General features: G+C 34.5%; 1 protein-coding gene across 1 annotated transcript in view; it reads left to right on the top strand.

The window, feature by feature from the left end:
- Positions 1-38: 38 nt before the first annotated feature.
- Positions 39-26,388, top strand: part of LOC138323761 (uncharacterized protein C16orf96 homolog) — a 35,031-nt gene continuing 8,681 nt past the window's right edge. Inside the window, 17 exon segments of the mRNA XM_069268590.1 lie at positions 39-210; positions 213-295; positions 298-330; positions 332-622; positions 8,287-8,370; positions 8,885-8,935; positions 11,174-11,338; positions 15,645-15,791; positions 16,362-16,407; positions 16,648-16,724; positions 17,824-18,615; positions 20,697-20,819; positions 22,539-22,613; positions 22,971-23,081; positions 23,403-23,584; positions 24,530-24,592; positions 25,265-25,366. Of these exon segments, the coding sequence (XP_069124691.1) occupies positions 189-210; positions 213-295; positions 298-330; positions 332-622; positions 8,287-8,370; positions 8,885-8,935; positions 11,174-11,338; positions 15,645-15,791; positions 16,362-16,407; positions 16,648-16,724; positions 17,824-18,615; positions 20,697-20,819; positions 22,539-22,613; positions 22,971-23,081; positions 23,403-23,584; positions 24,530-24,592; positions 25,265-25,366 (2,447 nt within the window). The 5' untranslated portion in view covers positions 39-188.

The raw sequence follows: 26,388 nt of genomic DNA, 5'->3' as shown, positions 1-26,388 counted from the left end.
TGTACCTATTCTTTTAACCGGAAGTTAGGGCGCAATAATCTCATTTCTGCTGTAAACAGTGAACGAGGGATCATGGTGTGGACAGTATCGGAAACGATGTGATCCGGGACATTTAACTGCTGTTTAGAGTGTTAAATCACTTTTTCATATTTTTCAATTGCCTCTAGTCGGTAACAGAAGCAGTCAAGATGCCGACAAAAGTGTTGTTACCCAGATGGTTGATCTAGCCCTGGGTACACCAGAAATAGGGGCTGTCAACTTCAACGTTCTTCATTCATTGCTTCATGCGAATGTTGAAAGAAACTAAAAATCACCGATTCAACAGCGGAAATTAAATGAATTAGATTTATTGTCACGTCGAGAAAAATCAAGTCTTAGTGATTTGGATAGTGGCATTTCCACATATTCTGAGGATGGCGCAAGTGAAAGCGGCAAAACTGGCGGTACTCCTTACCACCAGCTCGAGCTGAAAGTTGCAAAATTGAGCATGCAGATGGAACAGTTGAATGCAATTCCCACTAATAGCGAATTAATTGACAGGTCTGACCGACCTATCTCAGAAATGTGGCAATATATGCAGCTAAAAAAGAAAGTTGATGCAAATACAGATGGTGTTGATAAGGTAAGAATGACAAATATGTCATTATAAAAAAGAAATTTTGAAAAACTAAATAGCTGAAAAAACATGTATAGGCCTAAATGCTATTTATTTTAGGGTCAATTTTAAATTAAAAGTACATGGTTTTCAAACACTTCTGTGTCATATGTGTTAAACCAGTACACATATTAACTTCAATTAAGACTTAAGATTGTAATCTTTAAGAGGGAAAATAGGATTATGGTAAACTATATATAATCAAAACAATGGAAATGCAATCTCAAAAGTTTTTGAACAAAATTAAGCACAGCATTATAGCACACCTGGGTGATGTTAAGTTAACGGACAGCAATAAGTTAAGGCCATGTACATGTGTTAATTAAAAAAAAAAAGACGAAGGTGTTACATTTATCATGTATTCTGAGACTGGCACATTTTTATTTGAAATAAGATGTATGTATTTTCATCTGTCTTATTTATATAAGTTAATATATAAAATGAATTAATTATCTATATTTTCCCTGTACAGATGTAAAAACTGTACCCACCTAATCTAGGTCAAAGTTCAAAGCCTCAGGCTCCATTCCCAAAGAATCCCAAATTCAAAGCCACAGGTCCCATTCCCAAAAGTCAGTTTCAAAATCCTTGATATAATCAAAATTCACATCTGTACCAGCTGGCTTACATCGCATTTTCTAGTATTTACATTCATTGTAATGGACAGTATAAAATAGCATTTTATTGCAGAAAACAATTTTCCTTTGGCCTTAATTTTCAATTATTTATTTCGTAGAAGGAAGCAAATTGTTATCCCTATACAGGTTGGTTGAGGCTGAGAATCGCTTGTTATAATAGAGCTGAGAGTTGAATCAATGGAAGTGTTGTAGGGTTTATCAATACATTTTTGTTGGGCGGTTTATAAGTACTAGTTGTATAGCTGTTTTGGTATGTAAGTAACCCTGTCTACTGAATGTTATGTGGGTGGTTACCATTAAACAGCATGCCTTTCTAAAGGGTGTGTGTATAACAACAAGATTATATCTATACCAGACTGTAAGGGCACAATAACACATACTTTTAGGATTTCAAACATAATTTCTCTAGCCAACAAATGAATACATAGCCATTAAGATCAATTATCAACTGATACAGAAATTGAATAAACAATATTAAAAGTGCATTCAGTTTTAGATATGGAGCTTTGTGGTAATTTAAATTCATGTCACTAAAGTGGATTTCAGTTGCCTACCTAGACTCACCACCCCTACAAAATAATTACTAAAATTTGACATGATAATATTTGTCTGTATGACATGCCCATTCATTTCTAGACCCAAGTTTCAAACTAGGGGGAGATAATGTGGAATTAGAAATAGAGGGTCTGCAGTGACCAGCCCATTGTTGTTACAGGTGTTGAGTACAATTTGTAGGTTTTAGGCCTCCATTAGTGTTCCCTCGATCTGGTTGTTATCAAATTTAAATATTGTTTTCTATTGTTTAATTAATTCAAAACAAACTCAGATTGAATTATTATTTTGACTGATGCTTTATATGTATTTGAAAACTCGCAGTGTTTGCTGCACTTGGATTGTACCTGTTCCCTTCATTGCATTACCATCTAGACATACAACTATTAACCACTTCTGGATCTTTTTCCTAAATGGCTATTTCCATTGACCCCAGGCCTCAAAGTTGAGAGAAATTTACTCGCATATGCGAGTAAATGATTCCCAAAGGCGAGTTTAAAATTAACAATGTATCGCCAAAACGGCGAGTAAAAAAATTCCTTATTATTTCCGGATTTATTTTATAATGTTCGGTTCTTTTAATAGTTACACATATCTAATCTGTGTAAGAAAAAAGCGCTTAAAAGCATAATCACTGCCTGCTGTAAAAGCGTCTTGATGACCCCCTACCTCATGTATCAGTAGCAATATGGCGGCAAAAAAAGGCCGGGCAAATCCCCCTGACTTGTTTTGGCTTTTAAAAAGTCAAAACAAACAGAGAACAATGGCAGTTTTGGACTCTGGATTCATGTGAAAAAAGGGACGAGTACTGAAGCCAATACATCAACAGGAAGCAAAACGCTTCGACATGGCTGAACGAATGTAGTGGACAAGACATGACGAAGGTACGATGTTCTGAAAGTGTGGGGTAAATACAGGTTATTTTATTGATCAATGGCCGGCAAAACAGGTCTTTGTGTCCAATACTGATTGTTACGAAAGGAGACAGAAAGCCTTGTGTGGACACAGAAAGAAGACAGTAAAGACAATTCATGATATTGTTATCGCTTCAAGTTTCATTTCTAATCGAAAGTACAGTCGGACACAAACTTTATCAAACAACGCCAAACAATGTGTTGCAAAAACATTGCAGAGCTATGACACATAAATTACGTCAATGCATAACATGTATAGAATCGCCAAGCCCAACAACCTACAATATTCCAAGCCGCTGCGTAGTCATATATGCAACGAAAAACGGACTCCTTGGAGCTCGTCCGTAAAGTTATCGGGACTCGTGTGTTTACAGGCCCACTTTTTATTTCAATTTTAAATTATATACTTATCATACACACCTTAATCGGCAGACGATATGAATGTTGTACAAATTTTTATTTTTGTAGTTTTATTGTATTTTTAACTGCCTCACTTTTGGCTGTGAGTTGAGGGTTCAATACTGTGACGAAGTCTCTGGGTTCTTTCACCTGGCCAAGACACACCATAGTCAATTAAAGTGGTAGTTTCTTCTCCTGCTTAAAATGTTTGGCATAAAAAGAGTTGTACGATTGCTTTGCCTGTTGTTAGAATAATATGTCCTGATAAGGTGTGTTGTTTAATGTCTTTGACAGGATTGCTTCAGTAAAATGAGCACTACCATTACGAGTAGATATAATGTGAAGATACCGCAGTCTTCCAAAAAAAACACAAATGCAACACATTATATACAGAAACGCATCATCAAATGGTCTTATTTGAATAGCTGCTAATAGCTAGGATGTTAGAAAGTCACACCACACCGATGATGAATCAGAAAGTCTCCATGGAGATGCCTAGGAAAGTGTGGAAAACATGTGAATTAATGCCAATGGATTTCGTGGTTCTTTTTGTTGTGTTTATTCTTTTTTTGACATGAAGCTTTCATAAGGTATTGTTCCACCTTTTCAGGTTACACTGTTGCTGTCAGAGTTTCATTCATTTATGCAAGAGATATCCACATTGTACATTTCTTCTCCTTCCCTTTGGCTTTTCGCTGTTGACCTCAAATATGGATCTTGTGGTTGGTCTTATACTGTTAACCTGCAATGTTTGCATAGAACTCCAATAAATGTTGCAGCTGCCTGAGGGTTCTTGAAACTATTATAAAGCTTAGCTATCTATGTGCCAGTGTGGTTCCTAGTTAAGGAAGTAACTCATTTGATAGTTTAATGTACTTCATTGCAATTGCTACCATGTAAGAACTCAAAAATAATAACTATTGATACTTGCGAAATCGCTAGACGATCATGGTAATTAGTTGTAAATACTAGCCAGAATGTTTGATTTGTTGAACGTCCTATTAACAGCCAGGATAATTTAAGGATGTGCAAGGTTTCGAAGGTGGAGGAAAGTCTGAGTACCCAGAGAAAAACCGCTGTCCTATGTTCATTACTTGACAAAAGGCCCACACAATTCAAACTCATACCCTAGAGGTGAACGACCTGTGGTCATAGACATTTTAACCACTGGACCACAAGTCAACAGCCCCTTCCCATATACAGTTGTGTAGAGTTATCTTTTCTTTAGTATTATCAGTTGAGCTTCACACTTGTGATTCATAACTTTTAATTTGAACCATAGGAAAAGGCAATGGTTTTAATTGAACTCCTTTACATGAATATTGTACTTTATTTATTACATCATAACTTCTGTATCAGGAATGTGATATAATATGATTTATTTTGTTCCATTTCTTCTGTTGAAATAAATTATAATTACAGAATGAATTTCAATGATTAACTGGTGTAATGGTATCTTCTGACACCTCTATTTACACACGTTTCACTCCTCTAACTTGAATGATATGAGGAATGTGTCTTAATGCTTTTAATATCAATTAATCGAACATGCATGTTGTTAGTGCTATGTAGGATTTAAATGTACCCTACAGCACATTCACACATTTATACTCTGGAAACCAATGTGTCAACGCGACATCCGTCACTATCGATCGAGAACGATCGGTCTGATAGTTTTCTGTAGAAAACCAGTGTCAGTCAAAATTACATATCTGATCTGATCAAGTGGGATAGTTGTATGTAGATATATAAATTTTAACTATAGAATTAGATAATATCATGGTACGTACAGGCCTAGATAGGAGAGAATCGCAGGTGTATAACAGCTATTTCATGCATGACTTCTCCAGTCTAACATGGTAAAGCCGGATTAGTAAGGATTACCGGGGGTATAATACTGTCTGTAAGAAATTGTAAGAAGGTCACCTATTACATATAGCTGGTACAAGGGTTTACTGTAGAGGTTAACTGTCAGGGGACAGGTGGACAAAATTGGAAAAGGAACACAGTACTAGTTTTCATTGGATAATCAATATATTCAAGGTGGACCAGTAGAAATACATATGTAACAGAGTATATGATTTCATATAAACATAATCACTGCCTCTGCCAGGATTCGAACTCCGGATCTCTGGGTTACTATTGACTAGTAATAAGCCTGATGCTGAACCGATCAAGCTAAAGTAGTGTTTCCCACAGCCCCGATTAGCATGGCGCCGCGTATTTTTAAATTTCATAAAGATATATATTAAAATAAAGGTAATTGGATTGAAATAAAGGAATACATTTTGCATTTTCCATCTTTTAATTAATAAATGAAATTTAGATCTTTCTTGTGAATCAATTATAGTCATGATCATTATAATCGGCAGATAACTATTTCCAAAATCTTTTGTTCACTCAGAAAATTAAATAGATGTCCTGTATTACTTAGGAACTAAGAGAGTTTAATCATTAATGATTTAGTTGAACCAGATTACATAAAAACAAGACAGTTTTAAAGATTTTCCCTTGTATTAGAAGTCGTCGATATAACTTTGTGCCATCTGATGGTTATTTATCGCGGTCAAAGTGCCCTTTTCAAAACCCAGAAACACTAAAAGAAAAGTTCTCTCTATCCGAGTCGTAAATTGCGGCTAGTATTGATCACCAGGGTTACAACTTACACATCTACTATCAAATCACACAGACAGAACTAAGATTGTACCATGGTTTTTGATATTTGGTTAGACATGTCCTTGATAGAGCCGCTGTGACAGAGATCTATTATGAGTAAATGAAGGTATTCTTACTGCTTAGAGTATTAACTATAGCACTCTACCTCTAGGCTAGGAGTTTGAATTCCTCAGGGAATAGGTGCCAAATACTCACCGTAGGTTGCTGGCTTTTCTCTGGGCTCGAAGAAACTTTGGCTTTTGTTTAATTAATAAACCTAATTATAATTACAGTCCCCTGAAAGGACCCAGCTGTCTTTTAAGAGGGTGTAAAACAAAAACAATGTCCTGCACTTATTGTTTTATTCCTGTGGGACTGCATGGTCAGAAATTTCAGATTCCTTTCTATGCGTTTATCTTTTTGATAAGACTCACGAAAACTTGGAAAATTTGTTTTTTGGACTTGGCTCCCTTTAAAAGATCCTACAGAAAGTGCTTCTTGTATTATTGTGCATGAAGATCTTGCAACTTGAAATATGTAATACAAATCAGGTTTCATGTATTCAGTCATTCACCTTGAATCATTATTTAACTTTCAATCAAGTGTAATGTTTGAATGACACTTCTAATGTATAGAAAAGGATAACAATGCTTTTCTTGTAGGAACATAATGATAAAATTTGTATGAACCATTAAATCAGACACCAGTATAATTGATAGAGGAAAACCCTCTAAAGTGATACAGCGTATCTATTTTCTAACTGATAGTGATCGAGGTAAGAAGATTAAAATTTCATGTCATCACCTTGAGTAGATCAGGCCGAGACAGGCTTAGGAAGCTCTCAGACAGTAAAATAGGGTGTTACGCATAGCGGTATTGTTTACATAGATACAACAACATTTCTAAAGCTAGCAGCACTGTCAGTTTCGTATCTCACCAACTAACTGCTTCCCACCTGGGAAGAAAGGTTTACCTAGACTAAAATATAATCTCTTAAATATTGGAGGATAATCCACTAGCTCTTCAGTGTGCATTTGATAAATGGGAAAATGTTCGCCTCGACTAGTTCGTAACACCTCTGACATAGCAAGTTTAAAAAACATTTACAATGTTACAAAATGATAAGACCTCATTCTTGTCAAACATCTTGACTTACTGCCGAACCAATGTAATTTTGTTGTTATTCTTTGCCACAATTTTGTCATTCACAAAACTCTCTGTTGTCTCTTAATAATTATGGATGATTTACCAGCAATTATCTCGTTCAGTTTTCTTAGTCAAGTTCAACTGCAATTGCATGCAACTAAAAAAATACTTTACCAATTTTCAAAATATACCCTGGACCCCTTGAAATAGGGGTATATAGTGTTGGAGATGTATGAACGTCTTACCTCGTCATGTCCTCATTGTCCTGTCCAATTTTTATTTCATATGGAGGCAATGGCTTTAATATACTTAAATTCTCTCTTATAATAATCACATGACTCAATGACATCACTCTCTTGTACTCAAGCTCCTACCAATAGTGATATTGGGAGCTATATTTCTTATACTTCTTTGAAGCCAAGTATTTGTGGTAACTTTAGGTCTCCTAAAAGATATCAATGTCCTTGTTGACTTTTCACCAAAGCTGCTACTGTTGTACATTGTGATGGTCACTGATGACTTTATTGATTGAGGGTGTTTGGAGTCCTTATTGGTACTAAGTCATGTGTGTTGACCTTTAGTCTTGTTAATATCTTAATTCCCACAGTAACCTTTCTACTTGCAAATAAATATAAATAAAGGCTAGCTTGCATGGGCCATTGTTTAACTTACATTATTCTTTAAGTTGTTCTCGATGAATTTGCTCCCCTCTCCTTTGGATCTTTATTTGGATCTTCTCTATATAAGCATTGGTCCCCTTAACCTTGTCTGTTTTGATTGCAAAGATTCTAATTAACATGTTGGTGATGTGAACTATGTCTTGACCCTTCCTACAGAAATCTTTAAATCTTCCAATAATCTAAAAAGTAATTTCTGATAGATCAGCCCATGTTAGGAGGTGGTCAGTTACCAGTGACGTCTGCTCATTTCTCTATCCTCTGTCTTTTAAATGATTCATCCTATAATAAAAATCATCTTTCCATTGAGTTCAATCTCAGTTTTAATCTTAAAATATAACCTGCATTCTTTTCCGATCAGCCATATGGGTTTTGAGACTTTCATTTTACTTTCACACTTCGTGTTTTAAAGTCAACCCAAGCACCAGACTCATGCATCCTTCAGGAATCATCATCTGTTACAAAAGCTAGTAAGAGGTGGGGATTTACATACCCTGCTGATAGGCTTTTCAGTACAAGAAAGTTTTTAATGTCATTTTTTTATAGGTTAACTTTCTTATTAAGAATGATTTCGAGTACAGAATCATAATTGTTCATTAAAAATATCTTTAATTTTCCTGTATAGTGATTGTCACTTTTCGCTCTTTCAGTTGATGTCCCTTTTTGATGATTTAATGAAACGTATGGATGAATTAAAGAAAGCAAATGAGGATATGAAGAATCAACTTGATGGGGTAAGTTTTACTTCTACAATGCATCATAACTTTATACTATATCACAAAAGCAGTACCTGACAAAGTTTATGGTTATACCTCATTGGTTATTCTCTATCAGAGGAGTTAAAAAAGATCATCAGTTACTGAGTATTCTCAAATGAATTTTTGATGACCCAGTCCGCTTATAAAATTTATCGTACCACAGGGTTTGCCATAAATGGGTTCATATCCTGAGATAAAATGGGGTCCCCTCATGTAATTGGAACGGAGTTTCAGAAATAAGTAAGGTCCTTTTGATTTAATTCTATGCTTAAAAAGGAATTAGGGACATCGTAAAAGCAAACCCTTATACTATATAGTGATTAATTATGTCGGGCTGATTTTTTGCGAATTTAACTAAAAATCAGAAATTTAAATTCTAGTAGTTTATATATTGGCATGATCTTGCTTTCAAGATTCATTATTTTCTCAATATTTTGTGGATCAATTTTTCAAGATCATACTGATTCATGAAGCATTTCTTTTATTTCAGTTGAACTTAAAGGATATCCTTTCAAGACTGAATGATTTGGAAAATAATGTTGTAAGTACAGATTGCAAAACAGTTTATATCATTATTATACAATAACTTGAATAGTTGAGATTGTTTTAACGTATATATTGTTTCATTTGGAAATAATACTAGTAACTTTACATTAGACATATATAGAGTTCACCGAAAAATTATTTAGAACAGTTTCCACAATGATAATTATAAACAGATAATATTTAAAGCGCCTGTAACATACAGAATGTGTATTTTCATTGTCATTTATTTGTGTACTGAATTCCCTAAAAACTTGTCCTGAGTGAAAACTATACATTACTATTAGTGTTAGCACCACTTTCTCATAGACTTGTCATAACCACATGTACACCAACGTAATTTGAAAGTTCCAAACCAAAATAGAGATTACCTTTCATGAACATTTCATGTAAATACACTACGTCCTGAATATATGCACTTAATTTGATATTAGTTGGTGAAACCTAACATGTTTTAGATTCCAAGCGAAGCGCCTAAACATAATTCCAAGGTAACCTATGATTAAAGTATGATTAACTATTGTCGTTACATGTTAAATGCTTGAGTTTTGTGGCACGGTAGACTCTGATCTGTAAGAGGTTGTTCTTAGTAACAACACAAAGTTATACCATCACTGAAGACTTCAGTCCACACCTGTGTATCAATTTTATACAGTGTGAAATGCTCCATTAGCATACCGTTAAATAAATGATTATACTTGATTGATTTTGTGTCTGTCTATATACCACACAATGTATACAGGTCACTTTGTATATAATACGTGTCTGTACCGATCAATTTTAGAAAATAGTCTACGATACACTTGAGAATTCATATCCACAATTACAAGTATGACACCTTTATATGTGGTTTTGAATGCTTCGTATACTCATTTTGTGCCTCTAATATTCGTTATTGTAAGTACTGGTATAGCTATCTGCTGATCCCTTTAACAGATCTAGACAAACTCAATCTATTCACTCTTTATCATATATAAATGTATAAGTAATAATTAAGCCCTCTTAATTCATGAATAGTTTTCAAACTGAATCACGCTTATTTATATATTAATTTGTTTAGAGGTCAAATCCAGGTTGAAACCTGAAAACAAAGACCAACATGTCCAATGGAACACCTTACGGAATATCATATTGTTCACCAAACATGAATTATTGTGATAAAGGAAACATATTACCAATCAAAAATATCGTCGCAACATTGCTTGTCATTTGTCTTGATCAACTAAAAAACATATTATAGGAAGATTTTTGTCAGCAGTCATCTATATCTATTGACAAGACAACGAATGGTAATACAAAAGATCATTTAACAGGGTCTTAAAAAGGACCTACAGTAAAAAGGGAGTTGACCTTGAAAAACCCTTAGAATGATGAAGGGACCCTATAAAGACATTAAGTTGAACAAAAGGGCTATCCAGACCTTTCATGAAATTGATTTAACAATATCCAACTTTGGTTGCAATATGAATATGGTTTGACATTTAGAACAGCAGCCACTTTAACAGTCAATGGAGTGTTAATGTTCATGTATTTGCATAGAGAAAATGTTCAAGAATTCTTCATTGTTCTTTATCTACGGATGTGAAAATGGGGTTAAAGTTAATTTGTTTTGGAAAAACATATTATTTCATTGTTGTTGCTATGAGTTTAGCATAATTTATATACCTTCATTTTTTTTGAAAATTTGCACAAGAAAGTCACAAGATGACTCTGCATAATCAACAAAAATTTTACTTGTTGTTTTTCAAAGAGTTCAAAAATAAATCACAAACATTTCAAGGTGAAATTTGAAATGAAAAACATTTAGAACAAATAATTGCCAATGAATATTATAACTATTCTGCCATGGTACAGTAACCTATCGATCTGAAGTCTTTCTTTTGTTTTTTATTTCAGCAGCTGATGAATTTCTAACACTGCATACAGCTTTTCCTAATAGTCTTGTCAAATTAATTTCAAATATTTGTCAAAGTCAGAGCAGTATTAAATGATTGATGGATTGAAATAGATCTATATACAAAATTTATATCTATATACCATTGTTGTGGTGCTATAGGGCTAGATACCAACTATTGTTTATAGACCATCAATAGATATCATGTTCGTTAATAATGCAATTCTCCATGGTATACCTTTCACAAGACAAGGCAATCACCATCAAACTGCCATGCTGGTTTCCGTTACAAATAACGGTCGTTATTCAGATGTTAATTGTTTCCTTTTAATGATCTTACAGAAAGACCTGAATGATAAATTTGGCACCCTTCCCACGGCTGAGGAGATTTCGCTGTTTGTCACATGGCCTGGACTCGAAGATGCTTTGAATGGCGTCAAGCGTGACTGGGAAAATCTCCAGCCTCCAGAACGTGTTGTCATAGAGATGTCTAGCCAGACAGAACCAGTAAGTCACATGACCCTCTACATGTATTGTCTGCACTCTGGAAACTAATGACTGATCCCATATAAACCCAGTCAATAAATCTTTAATAAATGTTTACCAATAGTTTGTTTGTGATAGTAGATCTACGTAGTTATGGTAGACAAACTACTGCAGTATTGGAATTTCCACCTACCTAAGGGGCCTCAGGCCGAACATTTACGAGGAACACGCTATCATCCAAAGGGGGTATTTAAGATCGAAACCTTCGAGACCTTTCCTACTCTCAATTAAAATTCAATTAGTTTACAGTTTGATGTATGATTTATGAATGTTTTTCCTTGAAGTGCCCTCTAGTCATATGTCGTAGTTACATCATAATGTTATGTCAAGTAACACTTAGAGAATAGACATTCAAGTAGAGATTTTTAGTTAACATAAAAGCAGCTTAATCAATACAGGAAAGAATGTCTGCCATGGGCTTATGGGAGAATTTCCTGTCACGATTTATATTAGATATTTTTTATAGATAAAATTTCCTGTTATAAAATACATAACATCATATTCATGGTGCAAAATAGTTATAAGTTATAGTGGCCCCCGTACAATTAACCTAGGACAGTCATTGGTTGGATTTACAACTTCCTGTCAATGTATGTACCTCTGTATGACTTTGCAAAGCTTCCCTGTAACTTTGATTTTGTCAACTTAGGTAGGTCACCTTGACCCATCTCAGCATCAGATATCACTAGGTATAACGTTAGGCAGGCCAGATTATTCTTATATCACTTGCTCCTCATAAGGCTTTAAATTGCCACCATGTCCAGGATCACATAAAACATCGCTGATCAGAGAGATGTTAATGAAGCTGGTTCCATTAGCACGGACAAGTGCTATCAAAGCATTGTGTCCTTTGCCGAGTCTTGGGATGGTGTCTCGGGTCTAATGAGCCTTATATTGGCTATTTTCAATATCGTGTTCGGCATATGCAAATTTTTACACCTAGATCTCTATTGATTGGAATGTTAATAAAGTGAAGGTATTCTAGACACCAAATTCTTTTACTATTAAGTGTAGCCTGAATAATTTGATAGATCATAGAAATTGACCGCAGAAATCGTGTGTCAGTAATGGACATTAATATTCATAGCAAACAACATTAACAGTTCTAATGTACTGAATAAAAACACTTGCGATTTATTCATAGGTTAACTAAAATGGAAGGGAATTAGAAAAGGTGAAGCCTATAGCTGTGTCACTGATTAACCTTGGACTTAATGTGTCTGTGTATCAGTAATATATTGACCTGTACATGTTATAGCAGTTTGTGACAGTGTCCAGCTTGACCGCTAGGTGGAGCTAGGTGGACGTGTCATGCAATGCTAGGTACATAATTGCTTTGAATGCTTTATCGTAATAGATCTAAGAGTTTATCACATATAGGTAAAAATCTCATGAATAAATAGCGCATTAATAGCAACATAAGGTTGAAGTGACTCTTCTAGTTAAAATCTCATGAATATATTTGATTTTAAATGTAACGGGAAATTGAAACAGCTATTATAGTGGACACAGAATTTATTTTTCATGTATAACTGAATGATGGTAAGGTCACAATGTAGTGACCAACATCACATACAGGTGGGTACAACACTCCCACACCTGTGTATTATAAGGCTGGCCATGTTTAATACTGCCTTGATAAGAAGGACTTGTAGATCTATATTAGGTATATTATAGCCACAATATTTGTATATTAATAGTTAGTACAAATAAAGACTGCAGGATCTACTCAACAGATTACATAGTACTGGTCCATCAGTTTTAGCTTAATGGACTCGGTTATGAGGTCCTTTTAAACTGCAAACTGAACAAATGGTGAAACATTTAGTTTACAAGCTTATTCTCAGCTATAACACTAATCTACTTGCATATATACATACAAATTGTCTACAATTTCAATGCTGAATAAATACAAATGTTTAAATCTATAAAGCTAACTAGTTTCTTATACAAATGATCAGCTAGTTAAATATTTTCTATTTACAAATTTAATAATTAAAATCAATTAATCTATACTCCCAATGAATGATTTCTCAAAATATCTAAGTTTAAGATCTTGTAACTAACTGAAACTTGAAATGTGCAAATTTGAAAAAGCTTAAAAATTTATTGATTTCCTGGAGGAGGTAGCGGTATTCATTCTGCCTTCACTGAATCGAGTAAAGAAATCCTTCAGAGGCACTTTCTCAAATCAAGCTAATCATATATCAAGATTCTGTATAGTATTGATTTCACCTTGCTAAAGAATTTTGTGACTTTTTTTTTCTAGAAACGAAAAAAGGTTTGTATGCATGCATGTTTAACTTTCAATTGATGTGCACTTGACGAGGCATGCCAATTAATTAACTGTTGTACAGAATGAATCAGTAATTATGCATTGTAATCAATAAATCAGTAATTAAAGTCAACCACACAGACTTACTGGCGTATCTTTAGACTAGAACCAAGTAAGATTTACTTTATGCTGTAAGTCATAATCAAGAGTTCAAAATACTAGCACTCCTCTTCTGAATCTGTCTTGAAACTATAAATTCATTAAATATATAAATGAAATATAGTAATATTAATAGTTTCATCAATCAGAATTATGGCATTCTTGATATTTTTTCCCCAAATGCACGTTCTAGTTTTTTTTTATCATTCATCTTTGAAAGGAAAAATCCTTTACATTTTTATCACATTTTATTGGCACTGTTTGGAAAAGGTCAGGAAAATAGTTTTATCAAAAGCACAGGTAGTTGATTTTTTGTGTGTTTCAAATTATTTTCTCGTTTTAATGGTTAATAGCACTTTTTTGGTAATGATTGTATGAATTTCAAATTTTTGTGATGATATCTCAAAAATATTCCAGATATTTTCATCACACACTAAGTTGAATAAGTTAAATGTGGTTGCACAGATATTGTACATGAGACAGTTATTGTAAACTTAAGCACTTTGTTGTAAATCACCCCAAATCTCTTCAATTATGCCAAATAAAAAGTCTTTTGATTATATTGTACTTTGCATTAAAAGATAAAAACATTCAATATCTTCTTGACAACTCATAATTAGCCATAGTTTTAATTGTGTTTACATAACAAGTAGAGAAGATGATGATGCTGTGTCAGATATGAAATGATTGGTGTTCTTAATTACGATTTTTAATTAATCTTTTGATTCTGATGTCTTTTCTTTCCTAACTTAAGATGTAGAGAATAATTCAGATTAGATGTTGAATTGCATTGATTGACCTTTACGCAAATATGTCTGCTACATTGTACATATCAATACAAATGAGGTATCCAGCAGATATATCAGAAAGTACCTGAAAACTCTCATAATATTCCGACTTGCCGGTAGGTATCGATTGTTGCATCATTATTTTGTGAGCTCAATTCATGTCATTTTCTCCGAAAAGTATGACTTTACGCTCGCAAATACATGAGGTCACAAACAATTTAGTACCTACACGTAAGTGCAGATAACTCTGTAATATGCAAATACAGAATACTGATAAAGAAATTCTCAAAATAAAGCTAACTAATCTTCACCATTGTAGGCTTACAATTAGTTTGTAGTTATAAGCATTTTCTGAGTTTGTCATCAAGATCATGACCTTTCTTTTCATACCAGATTCCAAAACACATCAAAATGATCTTCATCTTATCTATGGAAGACTTTACAATACACATCTACATATAGGCATGGGGAAATATTTCTTTTTAATTACAAAACAAGGAATAAACAGAAGGAGTTATAGCATGATTAAATAGATGTGAACCATCTTTGTATATGTATGGCATTGGTACTCTTCTCTGGCATGTTACCCTACTTCGATCAGCACAATTCTTTCATGTTCTACAAAAAACACATCTTTCTTGAAGCAGTTCATTATAATTATGATAATGAGAAATGTATAGATATATAGATGATTAGTACTGCAAGCTTGTACAGTACTTGTATATCACCTGCAAGGACATGCTGGTCAGTTGGACCAAATTACAGCAAATTCACAGCTGATGGCTAAAATCTCCAGCCTATATGTAGTTGGACGTACGAATATCACTTTAGGTTAAATTTGCACATTAATATATAGATATTTTGTGTCTTGAATTGATGTATGAATAAGTACATAAGTCTGTCTTTTATCATTATTTAGACAGAATTTATTTAATTATTTTGAAGTTTAAACTATCCAGATATTATGATTACGGAATGGTAAACTTCTATTCCGTGTCCCATTTCTTGGTGGTGAAAATTTATATTGTCCCTTTCACGTCCCCAGGTGTCCCGTCCCACTTCCTCACGTCCCAGCACTCGCATGAGTTCTTCCAGCACCGGACCATCAGAACAACTGCTGGAAGTTTTGGAACACCTTGGAAAGCTCAGCGAATCCCATAATGCCTTGGAGAAGAGAGTGGAAGTCTTAGAGGTAAGGTGAAACCATATCAATAGAACAAGTATTAGGTAATATGATGCGTGGGATAGTGTGTGGGCCAGTCTTCTATTGAGATCTGTGGGAGAGATTCACTTACTGGTATGTCTCCTAGACCTCCCTGACAATGACATATCGGGGGTAGTATTTACATAGACGGGCCTATCACAATTATACCTCAAGTCCAAACACTTTACAGATAAGTTTATAGGTACTTGTAAAAGTAGTAGATCCTAGCTGATCTTACCTGTATCGTATGAGGTCTTAAAGGTCATACTAAAAATGCAGCAAGGAAATATTTATTTGTAGTCAACAATTTCTTTAAGAATGCTGAATGATAACTTGTCTGATCTTTTATAGATCCATGTTTCTTTTCCTTCACATACAATTGACCTACCCTTAAGAATTAATTGTTTTACCAAATTAAAAAAGAAGAAAAAGAATGAAACACATAAATAAAGTCAATAGAAAACAATATAGGTATGTTAATTTGTGGGAAATGATATATGATAATGAGGTACATTTGTTTATACACATATATATTTATTGTTGTTTTCCCATTTTTAGGAAGAAATAAAGAACAAAATGGACAAGACTGATCTTGAAAACCTCAGTGAGTACAGATAACAAACAATATATACCACAGATTCTTAAAGTTTATGCTGATTTTGTGCATATTGATATGATAATTATTTAATTTGAAGTGACATTATTACTGATTTAATTAAAGGAGCAGCTTGATCATTTTAATGATAATTAATTATAAATGACATCATAGCTGGTGTCTTTTTGTTGTAGATCTTTCTTCAGATTAATTATAAGTGACATCATTACTGGTGTAATTTTGTTGTAGATCTTTCCTCAGACTTATTGGAACAGCTAAATAAGCTGAAGGCAGATTTGGAAGCTTTACAACAGGCCAGAGATAAGGTAGGCTTTCAAACATGTGTGTAGCTTAGATCTTCTAACATTGATACCCTATATATACCATATAACAAAATATAAATACCCAATATAACAAAGACCCAATATAACATAAAGACCCAATATAACAGTATACTCATATCCATGTATTGCTTATTGCTTCAGATTGAATAACAATTGTATAATTAATCATGTGTATTTAGCTAGATGTGAATAACAAAATGAGATTGTTTGGTAAAAAAAATAGCATTTTTCATTGCACCATCTAATAATGTCCTGTCAAACATCATCTACATGTTAATCTTTCTCATTATAATCATTTGTACCTCTTCATTAGTTTTTGATAGAAGTGTAATGAATGTTATGCACCGATGAATATTTAATCAACAGTACTATTTATTGAAAGCCTGCATGCTATATTAACTGTAGTGTTAATTGATATTTTATTTATAAGTCTTGAGTGAATGCACCTTCATGCACCTACAGGGATTGTATCATGTGTATCATGTATGTTATGTAACCGTGTCCTGTCCAGGTAAACTAAAGGTTGTCATACAAGTTATTGATTCAAACATACAAACAACTTACCAAGAGGGAGTGACATTCATGTTATTATAAATGTTCTTTGGAAGCAAGATAATAACCCAAGGAAACAGTTTCAGGTTCTAAGACAAAAAAATTCAAATATATTGGGGAAACAGTACAAATCTATAAGCTTCCTTTTATTTAGATAACTAGCTAGAGTTAGCTGCATTCATTTAGTATACAAACGCTTTTGAATTTTCTTCTTTTGATATGTCTCGCAACAAATGGGGTCTTAAAACTCTTTAAGGCATGTATTTATAGATTCTGGTGAAATTCATATAGAAATTGCCATTTTTTTCCCAATCCTTAAAACTTTGCTCGTATTAATTGTTATATTACCTTTAACTTGAATAACAGCTATCTTAGATTGGTGATAATGATTCTATTGTCTTGATCTTGTTCTAACTCCTTAGTTACCGGGACAGGACCTCATTATAAATATCATGTTTAATGTATACTACTACTGCACACTAATCTGCACTTGCCTTCTTTCTCTCCTCTCTTTCTCCTATCTATCTAGTTCGGTAGCTCTGACTCTGATAGTCTTGCTCTTCTTAAGTCCAAATACAAGAAAGGTAAGCAAAGTTCTGGTAGGGCTGGTCCGATATCTGAATCAGAGGAGAGTAGTAGTGGAGGGGAAACAACCGAGTCCGACAGCACTGAGATGCTGGAGGAGCTCAACAAACAGGAGCTGATGGCGATCGCTATTGATGCTCTGTCCAACAAAGTCACGGTGATGGAGGATCGCCTCAAGGTCTTCCAGGACATGATGATGGATGACAGTGCCTATCAAAGTGATGTGTCTGAACTAAGGTCCTGGCTGACTGGTATGGAACAGAGACAGGATCCGTTCGCAGACCTAGAAATAACGTCCAGTGAAAATGATATCCCTCCAAAACCTCCCACTCCACAAAAATCTACTTCCTCAGAAAAACCACAACCCAAGCCCGAAGCTAAACCTGAAGTCAAACCCGAAGTAAAAAAAGAGAAAGAAATTCCACCGAAAAATAAAAAAGCATCAAGTGCTGAGAATGTGGTGAATATGAAGTTTGAACAAGAGATTATGGACATTTTCACCAAGGCTTCAGCTGATGCTGAGAGTCAGGCAGAGGAGATGAAGAAAGAGATAGACATATCATCAGAGGAGCTGGCCAAAGCGAACAGCAAGATTCGCACACTGGCCGTCGTACTTAACGACCAACTACAGGACGTCCGGGATAAAATCTTCACCCTAGATCATGACCTCAAGAGAATGGCACGTGGAATTGAGTTTGCTCTGCTGAGGTCAAAGGTTGCAGGAATGAATGATTTGGTCAGTTTTCATTTCTTCTTTCTCTCTTCCTCATTTCATAATGTTTCTGTTTTCAATTTCAGCATGAGTTAAAATTTCATTTTTTGGTTTTGAACTTTTACTAACAGTGTTATAACTATTTTACATTGCCTCCTTGGGTTTGAAGATGGAAAGTCTAGAGCACAACATTTCCCCTGATGGTAATGTAATGAATACAAGGGATTCCATGTCTGGTGACTCGGCGACGGGAGGGTCGTCTGTTAGGGGAGGGGCTACTCCACCTTATTCTGACATAACCTCCCCTATAGGGGCTAATGTCCTTAAAAATGGGACTTCTAGCTCCCAAGGACTTGCAGACTCTCCTCGCACTTCACAAAGACAGAGAGTTGACTCTCAGCTTACCCAGAGGTCGAGAGACTCTCTTGAATCTGTCCGGGTACATTGGGACGACTCTCAACTTACCCAGGGAGATAAAAACTGTCCTGGGGCTAAGAGTCCCAAGTCTGAAGTCGACCAGGTATCAGATTCAGACAGCATGTTTGTCTCCTGTTTTTTCAGTAGTTGTACCACCATTCCCCATACACTCTTTTGTTTCAAAAGTCAAGATTACCCTCACATTGTACACTCCCATTTCTTTTTTTCTTTCAACTTTTCTCCAACAGACAAAATCACTTCCTTTTATCTTTGGTTTTTAACTAGGTATTATTTCACCTCCCCAATGAATAAACCACTCCCTTTTATCTTTTGTTTCGATGCTCATTTCACCTTCTTATGATCATTTCACGGGCCTTTGGTCATTTTCTCTTGGTTACATTTTCCTTTATAAATGTTTTCACTGTTAGATAGATTGCATGTATATACACAGTCACCTGTATATATAAAACATGTTCTATGTATAGTGGAGTCCCCAGCACCATCTGTGATTTACATGTATTATGATAAGTTTGTTGTAAATCATTTAGAGCCACCATCAGTGTAGTGTATATTCAAGTTTGGGTGTGTCTCCTTGTGCCTTGCTGTACCTTCACCTTAATTTCAATATCATTGTGTGTTATGATTCCTCAGATATTCAATGAGATATCACATAAACCTGATGTAGGAGTTTCACAAACATAAAGATATTTGTACATTTAAATGTCATACTTGATATTAATATTGATCAGTTTGTCTGGTAGAACCATCAATCCTTAACATTATATAGGTACTAACATAACTTAATGTAAAAGTAAAGGTAATAGTTTAGACCCCTGACTCACCCCAGCCCAACCCTTACCAATGAGTCAGGGCCTGTTACAGTACCACGTCTGTATTAAAATCTCACTGCCAACAAATTTTACAAACAAATTATTCAGTTCCACTCTGGTACAGGTATGAAATAGTCTGTTGTGTTTGTGTGCTGTCGATCGTATCGATATTAATACCCTGTTAAAAATTTGAGTACGATTTGTCCCCGACTAAAACAAGGAACCCTCTGTGAGGGTTTGACAGGGAACGTTACGTAGGATTGGATGCACTCACCATGTTTATATGCATTTCTGTTATTTTCAATGTTAATTTCATTTCAACCATGATGATTGCTATAATTTCCTCGTTAAAGAATGTGTAAAGTTATATCGGTGATGATTATGTTCCTGCTTATAGTACGACCAGTATGCATGCTTGAACCTTTTATTCTTATCACCCCCTGTAGTATATATGTTTAAACTCTCATGGTTAGCCACAGTGACGGTAAAAATGTACTTAAAAACTAATTAACAATTGACTAATATGGCAGTGATTAATAGCATGTTTAGAAAATTCAAATATGTTTCAATTTTTTGAAAATTTTTCAGGTAATCAAATGAATTAAAATGAAAACTTTCAATAAAATAATATTTACACATTTTTTACCAGATCTTGAAATTACTATAATGATGTTTTATTCACACTTTGTAATTAAATTAATAAAAAAGATAAAATCGCCTCTGAAAATTTCCTAATTGGTATTATCTCATTGTAATACGTCATTAACCTAATTAATTAAAGTTGGCTATAAAACCTATTATGAAGGAGATACACAGAATTTGAACTCTGTATATATGTTAACCTTATGATGTCTACAGGACAGTGATGCCCTGAGTCGAGCCCAGGCGGCCATTTTACAGCTGCAGGCCGACTTTGAGAAGTTACATAACACAACCCAGGATATGATAGAGGAAAATACCAGTCGTAACAAACAGATCCAGGTAGGTAAACCTATGATTATGTCTAAACTGTTTTCATAGGCAATGAAAACCGAAAATCGTAATGTCAAGCAAGCGGATCTGTTGGTCCTTCAAAAGAAATTATCAATTCAGTGACAATTTGCAAAACTTTAATCCATCTATTCGGGATAAAAAAAAAAATAAAACTTAAAATATGAGTAATAAAGCTGATTTCACTGTCAACATTTTAACAACAATAAAATTGAATCATCAAAACTTTTAACTGTGCTGTCATTGAAATTTCTTTTTAATCTATCAGAATGGTTGATCATCTAGCTTTATTTAAATGTATCAATTTGAATTAATTAGCAACTGTGGTATTTATGGATAAGACCAAAATGTTGTGACGTAATTTTAGAATATCAGCGTGGGATAGTTTGATATCAGAATAGTTTATATAATAGTGTTTTACAAGTATACAGCAGGCCTGAGAATAGCCAACAGAGATCATTGTTATAAACAAACTATTTGTGAGTAGCCGATATAGTCATTGATAAACACAAAAAAATCTCCGGCTGGCTAACTAGGGGAAAAAAGGCGCAGAATAGACGCAAATACTAGGCTATATATATAGGAAAGGTGTGAGTGCGGTATAGAACACCCAATACACACTGAATGGGCCATTTAAAGGCTTACAGAATAAATCAGCCATAACATTTGCATAGCTGGATCGATATTATAGAAACTATGTAAGACTAGAGTTCAAAGAGAGCATACAAAATGAGTAAACGCTTTTAAATCTAATTAAGGGTCGACAGACCTGTGCGTCACAATATGACAGGGTTACTTTTCTACATTTTTTTGTGGCAGTTGACATAGTTGGTTCTGTTCCGGAGTGAATGTACCTGTAAACCTCGGCCGTAATCACACAATGGAAATCTCTGTTATAATTGGTATCAGAGAAACTTTGGGAATTTGTCTTGGATAAATAAACAATAAATCAAGTGTATAAACAAGGTATTGACAGATCACTGCTGTATCTAAGATTGGTGTTTACTTAGCGACCAATACAAGCATCAATAAGCGTTAACATTGTAATGGATGGATACAAGTTATAATATCAGTAAACAAAATACATAAACGGTGCAAGAAAATCCCTATTATCATTACAGATGTTCTGATTCGATTCTCTATCCCATAATTATATATATATATATATATATGATCTATATTTGTGTTTGAGTTCATGTGTCTTATAGGACCATAAGGGGTGACCTTTTTGACCTTGTATGACATTCTGAATTAGTGAGCGAAAATTTAGAATTGTGAAGATTGAAATAAAACGTATATTATATACATGTATACATGTATTGGAAATAAGTTCTTTCACAAGTGTTTAACTTCCAGATATTTTTGGGCTGTGCTGTTGGATTTGTTTGATAGTATGCTTCAGTGTGATAGCACTATAAAATTGGAAAGAGTTTCCACTATTGCAAAGAGACATTACACGAACATACTGCAGCCTCCCAAAACATACAGATATTGACGAATGCAACTAGCTGCATACAGGAGAGGCTGTCCTTAAATGACACTGGATTTAATTAGGATGTAAGGCCTAATTAACCAGCAACCAAAACAATCCAGAGATTTTTAATTTAAATTCTGTTTTCTTGTATAGCTACACCTCATTTTTGATAATAATTTACACTCAAATATAATTGTAGTAATTTTCTAATTAGATGTTTATCCAATAATTACCAGGATCTGCTGGCTTACTGTGACAGACTCAATGATATCAAGGCCGACAAGGAGTATGTACAGATGGAAGTTGATGTGGTGAGTACTCAGTATCCAGACTTTATTTTAATGATTTATTCTTTATTTCATCCTTATTTCAATAATCTACTCTCTTGTTTCAACAACTTCTTCATTGAAGACTTGATTTCAATAACCTTTTATCAATTCAAGCTTTCTTTTTATAATCTCTTCTTCTTTTCAGCCTTCCTTTCAAATATATTTGTTCATTAGACTATTCGTTTCAATTAACCAAATCTTCATTCAAGCCTTTGTTTCAATATTTTAATCTTTGTTTGAGGCTTCGTTTCATATTCAGCAAAGACGTTCTTACAAATCAGTTGAGTATTGTATTTGTATTGAATATATATTGACTATTGATACCTGTTTTGGTTACAGAAAGCAGACAAGCGTTCCCTTGACAACAAAGTCAACCACAGCCTGTTTGACTCCACAACTAATGATATCAATAAGATGATCAAGGAAATCCTGGAGAAACTCTCCGGATACGTAAGTACTCCAGGAAATATCAACAGATCATGTACAGGTGAAACAGCACCAGTTACAGGTTTACCTGTGTGGTGTAAATGTCCGGCTTATCTCCGGACCAAAGTTAATAGCTTTCATTAGCCAGAGTTATTCGCCCCTTATCAGTTAAAGGTTATCAGCAGGCATTAGATACCCTTAATGCTATGATGGATGTTGATTGTAAACTGATTTGAAAACTAATGTTTGTCCAGATATAATTGTGTTTGACCATTTAGAAATGTCTGTTACGATATAATTGTGCTTGACTATTTGACCACTGACCAGTAGGTGTTGTATTTATAGGAAGACAACTTTAACACTACCTGTTGTAAACTGAATGAGGACATCGATGGTAAACTTGACCGTCTGGAGTTAGACCCACTGAAGGAATGGCTGGAGAGTCGATTGAAGGCCCTCAACGACAAGCTCAAACGTACACAGGTGTCGACAGAGTGGGGCGAGGATGATGCTGCTGGTATTAGGAAGTGAGTATCGTAGACTTTCAGATTTCATCAATATAACTAAAGAGCCTTATTTCCTCACATTTCACTAATTCTGACACTTGTGACCTTATCTAATTAATCTAGTTTATTTTTGCCTTCCAGCTTCCCTTGATCTTATTAGTTCTTATGCCTCTAAATGTCCCCTGGTCCCATCTCTTCTTGCCCCAAATGTCGCCTGACCCCACTAGTTTTTTGCCCCAAATGTCCCCATACTTTCTAGTCCCCAATTGTCCTCTGAATTGCCCTCAGGCCCCATCAGTGCTTGCTCCCACTGTTGCTTTATCCTATCTGTTCTTCCACAAATTCCAATTTGAACACTCCCTCCGTTATGAATTCTTTTACAATATTTCTGTAGCACTTTTTAGGGTACCATATATAATTATCTTTATCTAAAGGCCCTTACCAAACTAGTCAAGATTGGTATATTTAATGTAACATAGGCAATAAATTTCATGCAAATCATTATAAAGAAAAAAGGAGTTGGTAGAAATAATATAGGGAGCTCAAACTTTGGCCGTTTATTTCCATATTTATGTTATTGACTTTATCTGATTTATATACTGTAGTACTATACAGCCTTTGTAAATCCTTGTGAATGCTTTAGGATCTTATCTGTATAATCTTACCTTAAAAAATGAAATCTAATTCGAGCTCTTTCAAGCATGAAGAATTTTATTGAATACCATTTAATTCTGTTATGTTATTTAAATGTCATTTATTCTTTTGACTTGTCCGGCAATGAATCACTTGTCCTGAGAATTAAATTGCAATAATACCATGGTGGTATAGTGATTGGCCTTGATCAGCGGCCCCCGATCCTCACCACATTTGGAGTGTGCAGCTCTCGAGACTTTGATGAATATATGACTATTTATTTTAACAAACAGTTGATTTAGACCTTTGATTCACTATATTTCTTTTCAACAGGCAATTGATTCAGAAATTCCACTGCATATCATGTGACAGACCTGTGGATCTGATGCCTACTGGGTAAGCTAACCATTCGTAGCTTCTGTCCAATCAGAACTGACGCATTACATAATGCATAGGCTATGTAGATAAAACATAGATAATTGACAGAAATAATTTATAGAGAAAAACAGATTTATGGTATAATTTGGAAACACAGGGGAAATAATGGAACAATATAGGAAGTTTATTACCTAACGTTCAGAATAAAAAAAACAACTCCACACTGTGAAGAGAGGATACTGTATAATGATCTTATCTATATTTTAATTCAGTTTTGTAAAATATATGGAGTCAGTGAAAAAAAATTGATTCACATTAAATTAAAAAATTCATGAGGAGAGTTATAATATAGTAAAAGACAGCATGAGCAAAGAGCAAAAAGGTTTGGAAAGGATGTGGTGGAAGGTACCGTATTCTACTTGTAATAAGTCCTGACTCGGCAAAAAGTCCCCTCCCCTTTTTATCTAGACATTTAGAACTATGGTCATGTCTGCTGGCAACAAGCATTCTCCATATTCTTGATTCTCTTTGTTTGTAACCTCATTTTGAAAAAAAAAAAACAAAAAAACATTGATGTATGTAGATTAATCTGATTTTGGATAAAATAACTTATAATTACTTTATACTATAGTGATGAATGCTTGATCTACAAAAAACATTTTTTGAAATAAAATGTAATACTTGTTTTAGGCCTGTGCCTTCTCTACCAACACACAATGGTCTGGCCCCCACGCGGTCCCCACGACCCTACACAACGTTTGAGCTGGACCAGATCCGTCAGCATGCCAAGAGGTAAGACTTATACTCTGTATAATAGAAAATAATTAACAATAACCTAAGATTCTTTCCATTTGCTTTCAACCAAGAAGGAATATATTTGTATCCTGTAGAATTCTGGGTAAAGATCTTCCTTGTTTTCTCCCATAGTAACCAAAGCAGCTTCTCTCCCTACCTTTAAGTATATATACTGATCTGTGTATCGACATCTTGTTCCTGCTAATCTGTATAAACATAAACCTTAATGTCGTTTTGTGAGAGAACGTCTTTACTTTGTATGAGGAACTCTTCAGGTCACGTCAGAAAAATGATGTATGTAGTATGAATTATAAATAGAAATGACTCTCTTATAGATAGTGTTTGTTTTGTAATAGATTACGTTGACTTGTTAATGATCCAATGCTCAGAATATAAAAATTAGGAATTCATATTAATTTCATCGGTCAACTGAAATGTTAATATATTATATATCTATTGTAATAGCGCTTTGTAATATTTTGCTGTGTTAGAATTTTGATTTCTTTTAATTTAACGATGTTGTTTATTGTTTATTGTGTTGCTTTCTTTCCTCGCTGTACGTTGTTGTCCACCTATACGTCGATGTCTGGCTATATTTACACTATTGTTATTTATAAACAGAATGTATGCCGGCATAGACAAGCCCAGTGCTCGGTAATTGTACTAGACGTTCTAGCTTGGAATGAACTCCTGTACTCCCCATGTATATCATACTAACTACTCTATATCTCTATAACAACTAACATACTTTTACTCTGTGTATTACCCCACACCCTGGAGTACATCACCCCTCTCATAAACCCCCTTGTTGGAGTACATCACCCCTCTCATAAACCCCCTTGTTGGAGTACCATGTTGCACAGCCCTTTTTTGGAGTGTGACAACCCAAAGTCAGCTCCCTTGAATGTCTAACCTATGATCCCCTCCCATAACCCCCTGTTTGGTGTTCCATGCCGCACAGCCCGTTTTTGGAGTGTAACACCCCACAGACACCTTCTTTGATTGTGATGTCCCACAGC

Source organism: Argopecten irradians, chromosome 5 (assembly GCF_041381155.1).
Source record: "Argopecten irradians isolate NY chromosome 5, Ai_NY, whole genome shotgun sequence".
Lineage (NCBI taxonomy): Eukaryota > Metazoa > Mollusca > Bivalvia > Pectinida > Pectinidae > Argopecten > Argopecten irradians.
Note: the sequence above shows the minus strand (reverse complement) of the source record. Positions and strands in the feature narration are given on the sequence as shown.